The 18,550-nt window shown below is 35.9% G+C and overlaps 2 protein-coding genes across 2 annotated transcripts; both read left to right on the top strand.

The window, feature by feature from the left end:
* The first annotated feature begins 6,710 nt into the window (after window positions 1–6,710).
* Window positions 6,711–11,336, top strand: LOC130962303 (putative disease resistance protein At3g14460). Its single transcript, XM_057888514.1, has 2 exons — window positions 6,711–10,572; window positions 10,931–11,336. Exon 1 carries the CDS (start codon window positions 6,841–6,843, stop codon window positions 10,552–10,554), a length of 3,714 nt encoding a protein of 1,237 aa, XP_057744497.1. The 5' UTR covers window positions 6,711–6,840; the 3' UTR covers window positions 10,555–10,572; window positions 10,931–11,336.
* A 915-nt stretch (window positions 11,337–12,251) lies between these two features.
* LOC130962304 (disease resistance protein RGA2-like) lies at window positions 12,252–16,959 on the top strand. Its single transcript, XM_057888515.1, has 2 exons — window positions 12,252–16,050; window positions 16,745–16,959. The coding sequence occupies exon 1, from the start codon at window positions 12,364–12,366 to the stop codon at window positions 16,030–16,032; it is 3,669 nt and encodes a 1,222-aa protein (XP_057744498.1). The 5' UTR covers window positions 12,252–12,363; the 3' UTR covers window positions 16,033–16,050; window positions 16,745–16,959.
* The last annotated feature ends 1,591 nt before the right edge of the window (window positions 16,960–18,550 follow it).

Here is an 18,550-nt window from a genome sequence, read left to right as displayed (position 1 = left end):
TATACTTTTTGACGCACATTTAATAATACACGATCACTTTTTTTTTTAATTATTCTCTTATTTCTAACCAGAACAATATGTTTTGATTATTATATAGAACTTGCACTTTAACTTGCTATTTGTTTTCTTGCTTGTATATATTAATTCACGCTTTTAGAACAGTATGTTTTGGAGTGGGTATCCGTTACTTTCACATGCATATTAATATATAGATGATTTCATCTCCTGGAATAATAATTTCTTAATTTAACAAGGCATGTTTGCATCGGAAACAACGAGGGGATCAAGGCACCGAACTAACATAAAATTTGGGAAAGAGTCAAAATTTATTTTAATATAAAAAAATTAAAACAAAAATTTACACCTAATTTATAATTAAAGAAAATTGAAATTTAAGAAACCATTATGCCATAGTAAATTTTAAAAGGTTAAATTTAATAGTATTTATAAAATTTTTTGGAGTATTTAAGAATACTTTAGATAATTTTGGAACGTTTTAAAATGTCCTAGAAGGTCCCAAAATATCCTAAAAGGTTCTAAAAGACTCTATCCTAAAACGTTTTGGAACCATCTAGAACATTTTCAAACACTCCAAAAAACTTTATAAACACTATTAAATTTAAGAGTTAAGTTTAATTTTGGTCCATAACGTAGGGGTCAAAAATTTGTTTCGTCCCTAAATTTTATTTTTAAACAAAATCGTCCCCAAAGTTGACAGTTGTATTAAAATGGTCCGACGGACAATTATGCCCCTGGATTCATTACTCTCCTTAACGGTTTGTTAATTAATAATAATAATAATAATAATAATAATAATAATAATAATAATAATATTAATAATAAAAGGGAACGTTGTGGGAGAGGAAATAGGGGAATATGTTGGCTCGAAGGCTGTGAGGAAGAAAGCTGCGCCAGGGTTCGACTCAGTGGAGGACGGGGACAGAAACGTCGATTGGATGGCTTCCCAGGGTTCAAGATCGGGCAGATTTCAAACACCTGTGAAGGAGATGGTATGTGGGCATGTTGAGAGGCCGATTCTGCGTACCTCAACAACGAAGGACAACCCAGGCCGACGATTTTGGGGTTGTGTCTATTATGAGGTATTTTGATGGCCTCTAATTTCTGAGATTGAGTTTTTCCATCTGGGTTTCCTTCATCTTATGAGTTCTGGGTGGTGATAGGTTCAGGATGCCTGTGATTTCTTTAGGTGGGCAGACCCAGAAGCTAGAGGAGCGCTGCGGGATTCTGAGATTGCAAGATGCAGGAAAAAGATTACAACCTTGAAGACAAGGTTGAAGGATGTCGAATGGAAGCTGAGGATTGTAGCTACTTTAGGGGTAGTTGGGTGGATTGGGTTTCTCTATTTGTTGCTGCATAATCCAGACAATTTGAGGCAACCATATGGAATGCATTTAATCAGGAGATGATTAGAATATTATTTGTAGGATTTTTGTGTGTTGTTTTGGTTATTTGATACTGTTATTTGATACTGTTGTTTTGGTTTCTCTATTTGTTACAATGATGTTATGTGATGTATCCCCTGTGAAGATGTTTCAATGTATGAATGAAGATGTTGTGCAAATTTCCAATCATGAAGTAGTGAAAATGTGTTGAAAACATGTAAAGAACATTTATGTGCTAATTTGGATAAAACTTTAAGCAATGAACCTTAAAACACTGACAAAGTCATTCTCAACAGCATCGATAAGCCAAAATGGCCAATTACAGACTTGTAGTTGTCACTTAAACAGCAAAAATACAGACCAACATAGCTCATAAACAAACTTAAAACCAGTTAACCACATGGAACAAAATAACAAAATATTGTTGGCATAATGTTACCCTAGTACACTTGAATCCTAGCTCTATTGGCAGCCCATCTAGTCATTATATAGACCCTAATATCCTCTAACATAGTGACAATTGATTTTTCTCTAGCCTCAACTATGACAGCATTAAAATTCTCACTCATGTTGTTAACAAGGGAGTCACACTTTGAATAAAATGAAAAGTGAGAACGGGACCAGAACCTGGGTGGAATGCTGTTCAAGTGCCGAAATGCATCCTCCTTCTTGAGTTTCATTGTCTTCATCTCCTTCTCCCATTCTTTCCAGTACGTAGACTTTGCACATCTCCACATTTGATTCTTCAGCTCCAATCCAGGAAATTTTTTCCTGAAGTTGTTATACAAATGCCTCACACAGTATCGGTTGTCCACCCCAAGGATGACTTCCTCAAGAGCTGGTAACAAGTCCTGCATCAGAAAGGTAACCAACCTAATTAGTATAGTCTTCACCATAAGTTATAAAATGCACAAACAACTTCAAATTAATGTTTACCTTTTGCTGATCCGACATGAATGTACACTTTCCAATTTTATCAGCACCCAGATCATCAGATAAGTGTCTCAGAAACCAAACCCAAGAATCCTTGATCTCAGCTTCAACCACCCCATAAGCAATAGGAAGGATCTGGTCATTAGGATCTCTTCCTATTGCAGTCAGTAATTGGCCACCCTGAGGAGTCTTTAAGAAACACCCGTCCAAATTGATAAAGGGTCTGACATGTTGGAAGCTCTTCTTGCATGCATTGAAGCATACATACAATCTCTGGAATACACAATAGTTCATCAATTCGGGATTCTGGACCTCCTGGGCAAAATTTGGGCTCCTAATCACTTTCAAGCTAACAGATGAACCTGGGTTGGCCCTTAGAATCTCTGCACAGTAATCATTAATCCTTCTATACTGCTCCCTAAATGCACCCTGAATTTGACTTAGTGCCTCTTGCTTCAACTTGACTGCCATGGACTTGGTCACAGTAACATTCCACTTCTTGTGTGCCTTTGCTTGTAACTTCCTTATTTTAATCCTCAGATTAGACTCTACCTTCTTTTTAAACTGGGCTCCAAGCCACTTAGTGTGCAGTATCCCAACTATGTGCGTTTGCATGCAGGTGTGTTGGAGGTTCAAGCTTCTTAACTGCCAGGTGGATTCATCCCCAACCCTATGTGCATAGAGCCAAAATGGACAGTCCTTCTGACACACAGCTCTAACCCTGACCAAATCACACTTCTTAAATTTGATGCTCCTAGCTGTATGAACTGCATATGCCAGCACAGTCTCCTTAAATTCTTGTCTGGATGCATAAAGTGTTCCTACCTCCCACCTATAGCTGCTCATATCCTTCAAAGGTTTATGAACTGGAAACCTTTGACCCACACGATCTGATATATCATCAGCATCAATCTCAGGATTGTCATCATCCCCCTCATCCCCACCAATCATGTGGTCCATCTCCAACTCATCACTATCTGCTCCATCCTCATCACTAAACTGATTTATACCTTTACCCTTTTCCTTGCCAGAAGTAGCTTCTTCCGGCACAGAATTACCATCATCAAATCCACTATCACCCTCAAAATCCTCATCACTATCAGTGAAGTGCACCTCACCTGCACTGTCCCCCTGCTCATCAGATGGCATGTACTCAGGGTCCTCACTGTCTTCATCATTGGACTCACTTCCATCTACCTCAAACTCATCCCCCACATCTCCACCCTCGGTTGCCTCATTAGGTTCGGCACTGGCCCCTGCTGCCTCAGCCCCGTGCCCTTTGAAAACAACCAAGCCAAGCCCATCATCTGTTCCCTCTTCTGCATTTCCCCCAACGTCAACGTAACCCATTTCTAGAAACGGCTCGGCATCGCCCACATCGTGGACCACATACAACTCTACCAAGCCCCGTAACCCAGCAATGTTGCACATCTCGATTGCTTCTGTGTCACCCTTCAGCATCTTCAGGCAAGTCTCCAAATCATCAAAGCTTGGATCTTTATACCACAACGCAACAATGTTGGCCTACAAGTAACCAAACTGCCTTAGTTCTTTATAGGCCTCAAACAAAGACCAACGATTGCCGTCAATGTCCTCAATGATGGTATTTTGACCCTTCAGGTACTTAAAAACCCCCTCCTCATATCCGAATGCACCCCCATGATGCACCCTTACGTTCATATACACCATCTTCTGCTCAATCAACCCTGCCATACAACATAATACATTACTCACAAACATATATACAAACCCTAGCTATAGCAGCAGACTCAAAAGCCTGCATTCAACCCCGAAATGCTCAGACAGAGCAACATGGTGATGAAATGCAAACCCCCAACATGTTGTGAACAGTTGACGTGATTGCTTGAGGGATGGAAAGTAATCGTACCTGACCAATCAGCTGTTGCAGCGATGAAGATTACTCACCAATGTCTCAGCACACCGATTCTTAACCTTAATTAACCCCCCAACGGCGACAATGTTTTCTGTACACCCTCTTCACACCTACGTCTGAGGGTTTCACACCAACATTTCAGTTTTCAAGTGTTTCAAGGAAGTTTATGAGTTACTTAATGAGGAGGTATGCACTTTACGGGAATAAGAATTAAGGGAGAGAAACCGTAAGGGCAGAGTTGTCATTAAAATTTATTTTTGGTGCGAAAGGACCATTTTAATACAACTGTCAATTTTGGGGACGATTTTGTTTAAAAATAAAATTTAGGAACAAAACAAATTTTCGACTCCTACGTTAAGGACCAAAATTAAACTTAACCCTAAATTTAACCTTCTAAAATTTACCGTGACAATTGTTTCCTAGAAGTATGAGAACCTCCGTCCTTGGAGAGGATGCTACCATGAATTCATGGTTAATGTAACACTTAGAAAGTTCATATTGCTTCCATCTAAGCCGTTCAAAACTAATATACCTAGATTTAAATTTGCGCGTTGCGACAAATTAAAATTAATTCATTTTTTATACATAACAAACTATTTAATAAAAAAATCTTAAAAATTAATATTAATAATTTATATAAAATTGTAAACACATTGTACATTTTAGTATTTAAAGGAGTTCAACACTAAGTCACCAAAAAAAAAAGGAGTTCAACACTTAATATATATGTTTAGTAAATTTAAATATTATTGTGAAAGAATAAAACTGTTAGATATAAATGGATATATGAATACAATGTTTCAATAATTGACGATAACATTCATGAATCATGACATCATGCTTTTTTGACATTATTATTATAACTAAATAATATTAAAAAATATAAATTATTAAAAATAAAAGTAATATATAAATGACAAAGACAATATATAATTAATAAACATAATTAAATAAAAAATAGCAAAAAAAATTTAAAAATATTGTAAGAATTTCATACATTATAGAATTTTAAGAGTTCATAATATATAGTGAACAAATTATTTAACAAATCAAAATAAAGAATCGTGATCATTAACCAAATTTTTTAAATAATTGTGCAAAACATTAGTAATAATAGAGGAGAAAGAGTAAAAACTAAAAAGGTATAGAATTATATGAGAAGAGATAAAAAAAAGTGTGAAGTGAATATTGATTTATATAGTAAGATAAATATAAATGAGAATAAAAAGAGAGAATAAATTAAATTTTATTAATTAATTTGTATTTGTTAAAATAAATAACATTACTATTAAAGATATAGAATTACTTATATAGAAATAAAAAGTAAAAAAAATATATTAAAAGATAAAGCTAATCACAACCTAAGAAGATTAAAAAGCAATATGATGATAGAAAAATTATAAAATGACAATTTCACTCAGATGTTTATGTGATAATAATAGAAATTATCTAATATGTTAAATATTCGTAATGTCATTATTTGGATTTTCTTTTTATACATGCATGATTGATAGATAGATAGATAAATAAATAGACAGATTATAGATAGATTTTTATAAAATAAAATTTATTCTCCAAATAGGAGATGTAATACGCCTTTTATTTTTAATATGGAAAAGAAGGTGGAGTGATACAACATTATGAGAAGAGGGATGTTTTAATAGAATTTGGAGGGTCCGTTTTGATTTTAGAAAGAAAAAAAAAACTAATTGACGGTCCGATTTGTTACTCCTAAAATTCAAATTTTTCATTCCTCACAACTCGGACCATCCGATTTGGTTATTCAATTTTTTTACACAGAACTCGGATAGTCTGATTTCTTCCACCAGATTTCAGCTAAAAGCCGTCCTACATCTATACCCCCATAATCCATATCAGCGCATAACACACATATGGCTGGCATATCTAAATTAATGAGTCAGATGTAATATTAAAATTTAGACCATCAAAATGAATTAAAATTTTTTTTTTGCTTTTGTAGAGTTAGATAATTGAATATGTGAAATTATGAGAATAATATTAGATTGATTATATAAATACTATTCTCTATAGTAGTATAAAATAGATATATTTTTTTATGTTATTGTTATAGATGACATGCCAATTTTTATAGAAAACATAAAAGTCTATATATCATAATTCACTGTAATATTATTTTGGACTCTCTTTTAATATATTATAATAGATTATTTACTGTTAAAGAGAAACAGAAACAGAAAATTGGAGATGCTAATATTGGAAGCAGATATATTATAACATAACACAATAATTGGAACTATCCACAGGATGCAATTATGTTGCATCCATCAAATAAAGTAGAATTAGAAAGAAGGATAGCATCAGCATTATTATTTTACCATGACCCACAACTATAATGATAATGATAATGTATCTAACATCAAAGACAAAATTTCCACAACACATAAAATTAGTAAAGAGCCAGCAAGACACTTCCACTAATCAAGGAGGCCAACTTTTTATTGTGTCAGCCTTCTTTCTCTTTTTGCTATCAAATTGTTGAGAACTACTTCATCTTCACTATAAGCTTTGATAGACCAACACACAGTTGTTCATAGCTGAAAATCTCTGACCACTTGTTGAGATCATATCATGGCTGGTGCACTTATTGGTGGAGCTTTTCTCTCTGGCTTCATTAATGTTGTTTTTGACAGGTTCCTTTCTTCCGAGGCTGCCAACTTGATCATTGGCAAGAAGCTTGGCCCTGACTTAGTTGAAAGACTAAGGATTTCTCTGCATGCTGCTGAAGCTTTGGTTGATGATGCTGAGTACAAGCAATTGGACAACCCTTCTGTGAAGGACTGGCTCAACAGTCTCAGGGATGCTGTTTATGTTGCTGATGACTTGCTGGATTCTGTCCTCACCAAAGAGGCTACTCGAAAGGAGGTACGTTCTTTCTGGACCATTAGCTTCCTCAACCAAGATAGGGAGATAGTAGATAAGATGGAAGATGTGGTTAGAAGGATAAACTTTTTTGAAAAACAGAAGGATTTCCTTGGTCTTGAAAAGACTACCAAGAGGAACTTCTTGTCATGGAGAATTCCATCCACATCTCTTGCTGAAGGTAATATCTTTGGCAGGGAAAAAGAGCAAGATGAAATAATCAAGATAATAAATGATAATAGAGAGCATCAGTTGTCTGTGATTCCCATTGTGGGCATAGGTGGAGTTGGTAAAACAACTTTAGCACAATGGTTGTACAATAATGACAAGTTGATGGAGGGGTTTCAAGTCAAAGAATGGGTTTGCATTTCGGAACACTTTGATATTGTTCAAGTTACAAAGAGTATCATAGGCCAAAATGCTCAACGTATTGATGATTTCAACTCACTTCAACTTGAATTGAAGGAAAAATTATCTGCAAAGAAGTTCTTTATTGTTCTGGATGATGTTTGGAGTGATGATGGTGATGTCTGGAAGAAATTTAAGACCCCTTTCCAATATGGGGCCAAGGGAAGTACAATTCTTGTAACAACTCGTGTCAAAGAGGTTGCCTCTGTAGTCCAAACTTGTCCCCCTTATGTTCTTAGTGAGTTGTCTGAAGATTGTTGTTGGTCAGTGTTTGCAACCAATGCTTGTTTTCCAGAATCAAATGGGAGTCCAACACTAGAAGAAATCGGAAGAAAGATTGTCAAGAAGTGTAAGGGGTTACCATTAGCTGTGGAAACACTTGGACGTATGTTGCGGACGAAGCACAATGTTAAGGAATGGGAAGATGTACTAATTAGTGATATTTGGGAATTTTTTGTGAAAAATAGTAAAATTATTCCAGCATTGTTAATTAGTTACTTCCACCTTCCTGCACATTTGAAGCGTTGCTTTGTTCATTGTTCATTGTATCCGAAAGATTATGATTTTGATAAAGCTGAATTAATTTTGCTATGGATGGCAGAAGATCTTTTAAGGCCACCAAAGAGAGGAGAGAGTTTAGAAGAAGTTGGTTGCGAGTGTTTTGATGAACTAGCTTCCAGATTATTTTTTAAACAACATAAGGACTCTTCCAAGAATTTTGTGATGCATGACCTCTTACATGATTTAGCATTGTTCCTTGCTGGAGACTTCTATTGTAGATTTAAAGAGCTTGGTGATGCAGAGCGTATCTGTCCACAAACTCGTCATTTGTCCTATGAAAGCTTGAGTCATTTGATCTCAAATGATTTTGATTCAATCAGTAAAGTAGAATCTTTGAGAACATTCTTGCCAACCAAGATCTTTTCTTGTTCAGACAACATTGATTGTGTAACATGTATCCTAATATCCAAGCTCAAATATTTGAGAGTTTTGTCATTTCTCTGGTTCACAAAACTTGATGTATTGCCTGATTCAATAGGTGAATTGACCTATTTGCGTTACTTGAATCTCTCTAGAACAAGTATTAAGATACTACCAGATTCCTTGTGTGATTTGTATAATCTACAAACATTGAAGCTGGATGACTGTTCTAGTTTGACTATGTTACCCAACAGCATGCACAAGCTTGTGAATTTGCAGCATCTCTATATTAAGAGAACTTCTTTGAAAGAAATGCCAGGAAGAATGAGCAAATTGAAAAAGTTGCATATTTTAAGCAACTTTGTGGTGGGCAAGCATGAAGACAATGGAATCCAAGAATTAGGAGGGCTTTTAAATCTTCATGGATCATTTGAGATTAAGAAATTGGAGAATGTTGCTGATGTCAAAGAAGCAAGGAGTGCAAGGATAACAGATAAGAAGAACATTGACAAATTACAGTTGGAATGGTCTTCAAGTGATGATATGGTTTCAAATACAGAAAAAGAAAGAGATATACTCCACAGCTTGCAACCACACAATGGCTTGAAAGCATTGACAATAACAGGATACAAGGGCACAACATTTCCAAAGTGGGTTGGGAACCGTTCCTACAACAATATGACTCGTGTATCTCTAGTGTCCTGCACCAATTGTTGCATGCTTCCATCACTTGGACAGCTGCCATCTCTTAAGTCCCTTAGAATTCAAGGTTTTGATCAGCTGAGGAGTATTGGCATGGAGTTTTACCAAAATGAAGATGATCATTCTTCTTTGCATATTGCACCTTTTCCTTCACTGGAGACTTTGGAATTTTCTGATATGCCAAGTTGGGAGGTGTGGCACTTATCCAACTCAGAAACTTTTCCTCAACTCAGGAAGCTTGAAATAACAGATTGTCCAATGCTAAAGGAAGATATGCTTAATCAGGTATTCTTGCAAATCATTTTTTCATTGTCAGAGGGGTCGAAAATTCGCAAGCTACTTGTAGGTGAAGATCATTTTGGAAGCAGTCAACGGATGATTCTTGAAGGGGATACTTTAATAATTAGTGGATATAAGTCAGTGGTGGAGTCAGCATTTGAGGCAATGAGCATCAACCACCTAGTTTGCCTCCAAGAACTAAGAATCATACAATGTTGGTTTGCTGTATCCTTTCAAGGAAATCGCTTACCAGAATCTTTGCAAAAGTTGACAATTGAGAATTGTGGTGAACTGGAATTCGGAGATCAGCATCAACTGAACTACAATTTATTAGATCTATCCATAGAAGCAGGTAGCTGTAGTTCACTCACCTCATTCTCATTGGATGCCTTTCCAAATCTCAAGACTCTCAAGATATCAGAATGTGAGAATCTGAAATCACTTTCATTGTCACAGCCACCACACACTGCCCTTCAACATCTCACCATCTATAGCTGCCCCGAATTCGTGTCATTTACAGGAGAAGGACTAGCTGCACCAAACTTGACTCATCTTGAAATCACGGATTGTAACAAGTTGGAGGCATTGCCGAGTGACATGAATACTCTTCTTCCCAATCTAAAATCTCTCCACATGCTACATTGCCTAGGAATTTGTAGGTTGCCAGAAGGTGGTTTGCCACCTAACTTGATAGAGCTTACTATTGGAGGTTGTGAGGAACAACTGAAGGATCTATCTTGGATGGGAAACTTGGACTCCCTCACTCATTTTACCATTCTTGGTTTTGATTGTGATAGCTTGAAGTCATTCCCGGAGGCCGGTTCCCTGCCTCAACTTCCCTCCCTTACCACCCTAAAGATCAGTTGGTTTGAGAATCTGGAGACGTTAGAATGCAAGGAGCTTCTCCCCCTCACCTCCCTCCAACAATTAATAATTGAAGAATGTCATGAGCTGCAGAAAATGGCAGGGGAAATGCTGCCTTCCTCTTTGTTATTGCTTCAAGTTGAAAGATGTCCTTTGTTGGCAGAAGGCTGCAAGATGAAGCACCAACAAGTTTGGCCAAAACTTTCACACATCCGCACCATTGAAGTTGATGGAGAACACATTTTCTGAATAGAGATTTCTCACCAGGTATTTCACTAATCTTCATGTTTGCCATGGTACCCCAATTCAATTCATAAATTTAAATATTTGTTGTTTTTTGTGAATCTAGCATTTGAGAATATCAAAATTGGATAATAGCTCTTTGATTACATAATCAGTAGTTGTGTTGGAAGATTCATGTGGGAGAGTAAAAGGAATCTGCATGAGGTGTATAAGCAACTTTTCAAAACAAAAGGATCAAGTAATTGCTGTGTAATCTTTTTTAACCATAGATTGAATCATAAGTAAAAATTAATAGTAGTAGATGCCTATAATAAGCTATTTCTAATACTAAGAAAAATGGTTTTTAGGATAATAATTTCTTCCTTGTTTTGTTTGTATACAGAGATATATCAGTGTCCAACATGATATTCTGAAAACAGAAACAATATCAGTTGCAGAAAAGGAGAGGGAAACTTGAAAGATAAACATCAACAACTGATAAGATCTTGTGGACAGTTGCAACTTGCATCTGCACTCAAAACAATGCATGCATGTAGTGAATGTATTGCAGTTGCAGCTTCATTTTCTGAGAGAAGGAGTGCACAGCCTATTGGGCTTATTGGTGCTGTTGTTTGAATGAAATCGGTGCTGATAGCTGAGATTGAACTCTCAATGTTAAAGGCAGTGAAAATACAGAAGCTGCACATTGCCACATTTTGTTACTTTATTTAATTATTTACAACAAAGCCAGTTAATGAGTTAAGATCAATTTTTAACTGGTTCGATAAAAGTAAAATTTCATCATATATATTCACACCTTGAAAGTTCTTAACACCTTCAATTTCTCTGTTAATGATAGCAACTAGCAAATAGCAACCGTATGTAATTAAAAGAGAGTGACAAAAAACAAAAAACAAAAAATATCCCTAGTCCATCACAGAACTCTTGACAAGTGACACTATAATCAACTCAGCTGGAAAAAAAAAATTAAAATAAAATAAAACCGACTATTTTCTTCACTTCTGTTTTTGCATTATGTTGAGCATGATTTCTTATGTCTTTTGTTTTTAATATGTATATACAACTTTCCATGGAAAGTAATCTCAGTTTAACACACAAATAAGTATAACAATGTAGAGTTTCATTTCATGATATGTATCACTTTATGAGTAGAACATAATATCTACATCCATCAATTCAATCATGATTCATTAGCCCCTAATTCTGCTTTATCTATATACTATGTACCTGCTCTAATTCGTGCAACAGTTGAAACCTTCCTCACCTTGCATTTCTGCAGCAAATTAAAAAAATACAAAACTAATTAGTTCCAAACAAACTAAGTGTAACAAATTCAACAACATACGGTTTACAATCTTCATTATTTTTATTCTTTTAAGAAGTAACCTTGAAGATAGAAAATTATTAGTTCCAAGCCAAAATTAATAACCCCACTATTAATAACCCCACTATTAGTTCCAAGCCATGGTACTTACATACATACATGTGCAGTCACATGAAGTTCCTAGTTTTATGTAATTAACTATTTTTCACCGAGACTAGTGGCCATTGGCCACACTGAAACAACACCACTTTTGCTATTTGCATAACTTGTTTCATCCTTCAATAAAAAATTAAAAAATGAAGAGTTAGTGAAAAGCCAGCTAGCAACTCCACTTCTTAGAATTATTTTAATTTACCTCGGAGACCGATACCACGTGAAATCATGGAGATCTTGGGATATTCTTGATTCAGTAGCCCCTCAGTTCAGTACCTTGTAAACATTATTCTCTTACCTCTTCTGAAACTTTGATCACTTTGCTATTGTTCGAGATCATGGCTGGAGTTCTTGTTGGTGGAGCTTTTCTGTCTGGCTTCATTAATGTTGTCCTGGACAGGCTCATTTCTGCTGATGCTGTCAACTTGGTTGTGGGAAAGAAGCTTAGCCCTCACTTGGTTGAAAGGTTGAAGAATGTTCTGACAGATGCTGGAGCTCTTGTTGATGATGCAGAGCTAAAGCAACTGGATAACCATGATGTGAAGGATTGGCTCAACTGTCTCCGAGATGCTCTTTACACTGCCGATGACTTGCTGGACCGCATCTGCACCAAAGCTGCAACTCAAAAGGGGGTACGCAATTTCTTGCCTAGCTTCTTGAATTCTGAAGACAGGAAGATGGTGAATGAGATAGAAAGGGTGGTTAGAAGGATAGAAGATCTTGAGAACCGCAAAGGAAAGCTTGGGCTTGAAAAGATTTCCACTGCTACCTTCTCCTGGAAAACTCCATCCACTTCTCTTGTAAGAGGGAATGTGTATGGCAGGGAGGATGACAAGAAGGCCTTAATCAAGATGCTGAATGACAACAATGAGCATCACCTCTCTGTCATCTCTATTGTTGGCATGGGTGGTGTTGGTAAAACTACTTTGGCTCAATGGATGTATAATAATGCAGAGTTGATGGATGGATTTGATCGGAAAGCATGGGTTTGCGTTTCAGAAAGCTTCAATATTGTTGAGACTACAAGGAATATAGTAAAGGAGATCACTACAAATGCTCAGGATCTTGATAGCTTCAATTCAATTCAAGATGCTTTGAAGAAAGGATTGTCCAAAAAGAAGTTCTTTATTGTTTTGGATGATGTTTGGAGTAATGATCATCATCAATGGAAGGATTTTCTAGCCCCTTTTCAATATGGGGTTAAGGGAAGTACTATTCTTCTGACTACTCGCAAGGAAGATGTTGGTTCAGTAGTTCAAACAAATTATCACCCTCACTATCTCATTCCATTATCAGAAGACTACTGTTGGTCAGTGTTTGCAGCCAATGCTTCTTTTCCAGAATCAAATGGCAACCCGACACTAGAAGGAATAGGCAGAAGCATTGCTAGGAAGTGTGATGGTTTGCCATTAGCAGCAGAAACACTTGGTTGCTTGTGCAGAAGGCACGTTGCCGAGGAATGGGAAAAAATCTTAAGGAGTGACATTTGGGAATTTTCTATAAATGACAGTAAGATTATTCCAGCGTTGTTAGTAAGTTATCATCAACTTCCTTCGTATTTAAAGCGTTGTTTTGTTTATTGTTCATTGTTTCCCAAAGATTATCACTTTGAGAAAGATGAACTAATTTTGTTGTGGATAGCCGAAGATCTTTTAAGATTACCAAAGAGAGGAGAGAGCTTAGAAGAGGTTGGTTGCAAGTGTTTTGAAGAATTAGTTTCAAGGTTATTCTTTAAAAAGCTTCAAGACGATGATGAGTATTTTGTGATGCATGATCTCTTGCATGACTTGGCAATATTCCTTGCTGGAGATTTCTATTGTAGAATAGAAGAACTTGGTGAACAAGAAGAAAAGAAGGTTCTCACTCGCCATTTCTCGTATTTCCCACCTGCAAGGTTAGATCATCCAATCTCAAAAGTCTTTAACTCCAATGCGAAGTTGGAATCTTTGAGGACATCGTTGTATATCGATGATTTGTTCAGCATGGAAAGTGTAGCATCTAAGTTTATATGCTTGAGAGTTTTATCCTTTGATAAACTTGATGTATTACCTGAATCAATAGGTGAATCGATTCATCTACGGTATTTGAATCTCTCTTGGACTGACATCAACAGGTTGCCAGAATCATTGTGCAACTTGTATAATCTACAAACATTAATATTGTACGGATGTACTAAGTTGACCATGTTGCCCATTAACATGCACAATCTTGTGAATTTACGGCATCTTGATCTTAGGAAAACTTGTTTGGAAGAAATGCCTGGAGGAATAAGCAAAATGAAACACTTGCATACCTTAAGTTCCTTTGTGGTGGGGAAGCATGAAGATAATGGAATCAAGGAATTAGGAGGGCTCTCAAATCTTCATGGATCACTTGAGCTTAAGAAGTTGGAGAATATTGTTGATGTGAAAGAAGCAGAGAATGCAAGGATTACAAACAAGAATCTCATCAACAAATTATACATGAAGTGGTCTTCAGGTGATGATATGGTTCCGAACACAAAAGCCGAAAGAGATATACTCGACAGCTTGGAACCTCACAACAACTTGAAAGAGTTGAGAATCAAGGGATACAAGGGTACAATATTTCCAGATTGGTTGGGCCACTGTGCCTACAACAATATGATAAGTGTATCTCTAGAGTCTTGCAACAATTGCTGCATGCTGCCTTCACTTGGACAGTTGCCATCTCTTACGGCCCTGTGCATTGAAGGTTTTAGTCAGCTGAAGTGTGTTGGCATGGAGTTTTACAAGGGTATTGGTGACCCTTCTTTTCATATTGCTCCTCCTTTTCCCTTGTTGCAGAGTCTGAAATTTTATGATATGGCATGTTGGGAGGAGTGGCACTTACCTGACTCAAAAGCTTTTCCTCAGCTTAAGAGTCTTCAAATAACAGATTGTCCAATGTTAAAGGGAGATATGCTCAATCATGTATTAATGAGAATTGTTTCTTCTTCATCAGATGCTTTGAAAGTTCGCAAGCTAGTTATCCAATCTGTAGCAGGATGGATTCCAGGTATGTCACTGAATGGGGATAAATTATCAATTACGGGAAGTGAATCTGTGGTGGAGTCTGCATTTAACGAAATGATGAGCATTAACCATCTACCCCTCCAAGAAGTAGAAATCATCGGGTGTTTGTTTCCTGTGTCCTGGCCGAATAATTGCTTACTACCAAAATCTTTGCAAAAGCTCACAATATGGGAGTGCAGCAAAGTGGAATTCCCGCAGCACAAGTATGATTTGGTAGAGCTACTAATATACAGCTGTGATTCAGTGACCTCCTTGTCGTTGGATGTATTTCCCAATCTCAAGAATCTCAAGATATATAGTTGTAGGAATCTGGAATCAGTGTCAATGTCAGAGGCACCACACGCTGCTCTTCAACGTCTCTCCATTACTTACTGCGACAAATTAGTGTCATTTGCAGGAGAAGGACTGGCTGCACCCAACTTGACTCATCTTCAAGTCAGATGGTGCGACAAGTTGGAGGCATTACCACGTGACATGAAGAGTCTACTCCCAAGTTTACACTCTCTCGACATAAATGGTTGCCCAAACATTTGCAGGTTGCCAGAGGGTGGTTTGCCGCCTAACTTGAAATCACTTGTTTGGGGAATTGGGGACCAACAAATGAGGGATCTATCATGGATGGGCAACTTGCACGCCCTCACTCATCTCAGTATTTATGGTTATGAGTGTAAGAACATAAAGTCATACCCAGAGGTGGGTTCGCTGCCTCACCTTCCCTCCCTTACCACTCTTGAGATAAACTGGTTTCCTAATCTGGAGACATTGGAGTGCAACGAGCTTCTCCGCCTCACCTCCCTTCAACAATTGCACATTTTTGACTGTTCAAAGCTGGAGAATATGGAAGGAGAAAAGCTGCCTCCCTCTCTCTTGCTACTCAAAATTGAAGGGTGTCGTTTGCTGGGAGGATTATGCAAGAATAAGCATCAACAAATTTGGCCCAAAATTTCCCACATCCCCACCATTCAAGTCGTCTAAACAGAGATTTCTGAGCAGGTAATTCTCTAATCTTCATGTTTCTCATGCTACCACAATTAAATTCACACACGCATAAATTTCCATTTCCTTCAAGAGAAAAAAGACAATTGAACTGGTATGCCAAATTGCATTCTTTTCTTTCATTTATCTCGGAACCTCTCACTTTGCACTTGTAGTTCAACAAATATCTTTAGTTTCTTTCACAAACTCATTGCTCTCTCTAATACTTGTTAGCATTCTTTTCTCAATAAAATCACATTTACAAAAGAAGATAAGAATTAACATGAAACAAAAATTGAAGGACAGTGAACATCTTTTTGTTGAAAAGATTATTTTTTTTGTTGGTATGTTTCTCTCTTCCTCTCTATAATTTTATTTTTGCTGTTTTGCACAGAAAAAATAAAATAATAGCTTGATTTGTGGAAAGAAAAGAGTTATAAAATGGTATGTTCAGTTTGTACATATATTAAGCTGCAGTGGGATTCAAATGATTCAAGAAAAAGCATTGTCATAGAATATTTGATCTTTTTGGACTGAATTGAAGAGGATAGCTACAAATATACAGGGTTATTATGCATTCTCACAAAAGGGTATAGAAAATAAAAAGAAAAGAAAGTTTGTAGAATGATAAGTGTGTTTGGTTTTTGTGATGGCAAACACTTAGTCTTGAAATCTTTTTACTTTGTGTATGTGTAACCTCTGAGTCCTGCAGGAGATACATTGAAGATTGAGCAGAGAAGGTTAAAGATTCTGAAAACAGAATTGTTAGCAATAGCAGAAAAGAATATGTAAACTTGGATCAATAGAAATCATGAATAGAAGCTGCTTTTCTGGTGAAGTTTAGCAATTTCATCTTGTTGATGTATTTAGATGAGCATCTTCTCAGTGTAGAAGAGATTATGTATGATGAAGTTGTTGCCAAATCAACCTATGTACTGAATATTATTGTTGTTGTTAGTTTATTAGTTAATATGTTGTATGATGATAAACATTATTTTTGAAGCAGATTGAATGTGTGTCATTGCCTTAATGTAGCTGCATTTTTTTTTCTTTTGTTTTGGAAATAATTATTGTAGACAGAAAAAAATATGACCTGGATATGTCTTGAATATTCTCAAGATTGATGGTTGAGATATTAGTGTCACTCTAAACAGATAAGTATCATTTATTTATTTATATCATATAAAAGATTATGCAAGCTTATCACAGAATGAGTTTGTAGTATATTGTTTTGTGTAATTATGTTATGTCAATAATTTTGTATAGATGACAATTTTATAATATAAAAAATAATAAAATTCTACATAAAATAATATTAAATTTTAATCATGCTAATCATTTAATTTTGATATTTATTATTACTTAGTTAAATTAAAAAGTAACAATTATATACGATTCACATCTATATGAAAATTATAATAATAATAATAATTTTAAATTATAAATATTCAAAGTATATGCTATTTGGTCTACTTAAACATATTAAGTAACATTACTCTTATTACTATACTCCATCTCATATATTTTTTTAAATGAATTGTCAAAAATATCTTTAATTATGTTCAAGTTTAACATAATAACATCTAAGTATATGGACATTCTAATATATCATGATTAATAAAATTTATTTGTAATTTGAATGAGATGTGCGGAGCAGTACATTTTCTTTTTTTTTTTTTGAATAGAACAGCTCAACACAATAATGTAAAGCAAAAGAAAGAAACACATCTAAAAAACATAAAAAAACTAAAGAGCATTCAACACATTGTTATTTTTACTTTTTTAGCATTGCCATTAACTACCTAATGGATCAACACTACACCACTCCTTATAATTTAATAATATCTACGAATGAAAATCTCCACGCATGCACGTTCTTGCCAATGCAACTCTTTATAGAATCCTCTAATTGACACAGTCCAACAATATAGCTTAATTCCTCCTACATAACTAATTTCTCATCAACTTCTAACCCATAACATTCCAACCATTAAATGTCATTTAAGAAAATTTTTACACATTTTTTTGTGGTTCTTAGGCCTGCACCTCCTTGCCTTTTTCGCCAACCTTTGTTTTTGTGCAATTTCTTCGTTTTGAGCTTGTAATATTGACATAATATCATCTTCTTCGTTGTATAATACCGCACCTGACTCCACTGCCAAATTTTATGATTCTTTCCTAAGGAGAATAAGCCCAACCCGAATTAGCAAACCCAGCTCCATCAAACCGTGTCTCCTCAATCATTTCTTCAATCATTGGCCCAGATATAAATCCTTCCAACTGTGGCCCAGCACCTTGATAGCCCAGCAAGTTGCACTCCATACCATGATTTTTGTCTAACAAATTGGTTCTAAGAGGGCCAAACTATAACTCTCTTTATGACTAGTAACTCCTTTGCGAATCCCACCAAACCAATCAGACACCAATTGTTACCGTAACTGTCCTCTCTGAATCCACCTCCTCACTATAATCATATCCCCCAATATTAGCATTTCCATTAAACTTATTCAAAACAAAT

Source organism: Arachis stenosperma, chromosome 2 (assembly GCF_014773155.1).
Source record: "Arachis stenosperma cultivar V10309 chromosome 2, arast.V10309.gnm1.PFL2, whole genome shotgun sequence".
Lineage (NCBI taxonomy): Eukaryota > Viridiplantae > Streptophyta > Magnoliopsida > Fabales > Fabaceae > Arachis > Arachis stenosperma.
This window is presented reverse-complemented; position numbering and strand designations above follow the sequence as displayed.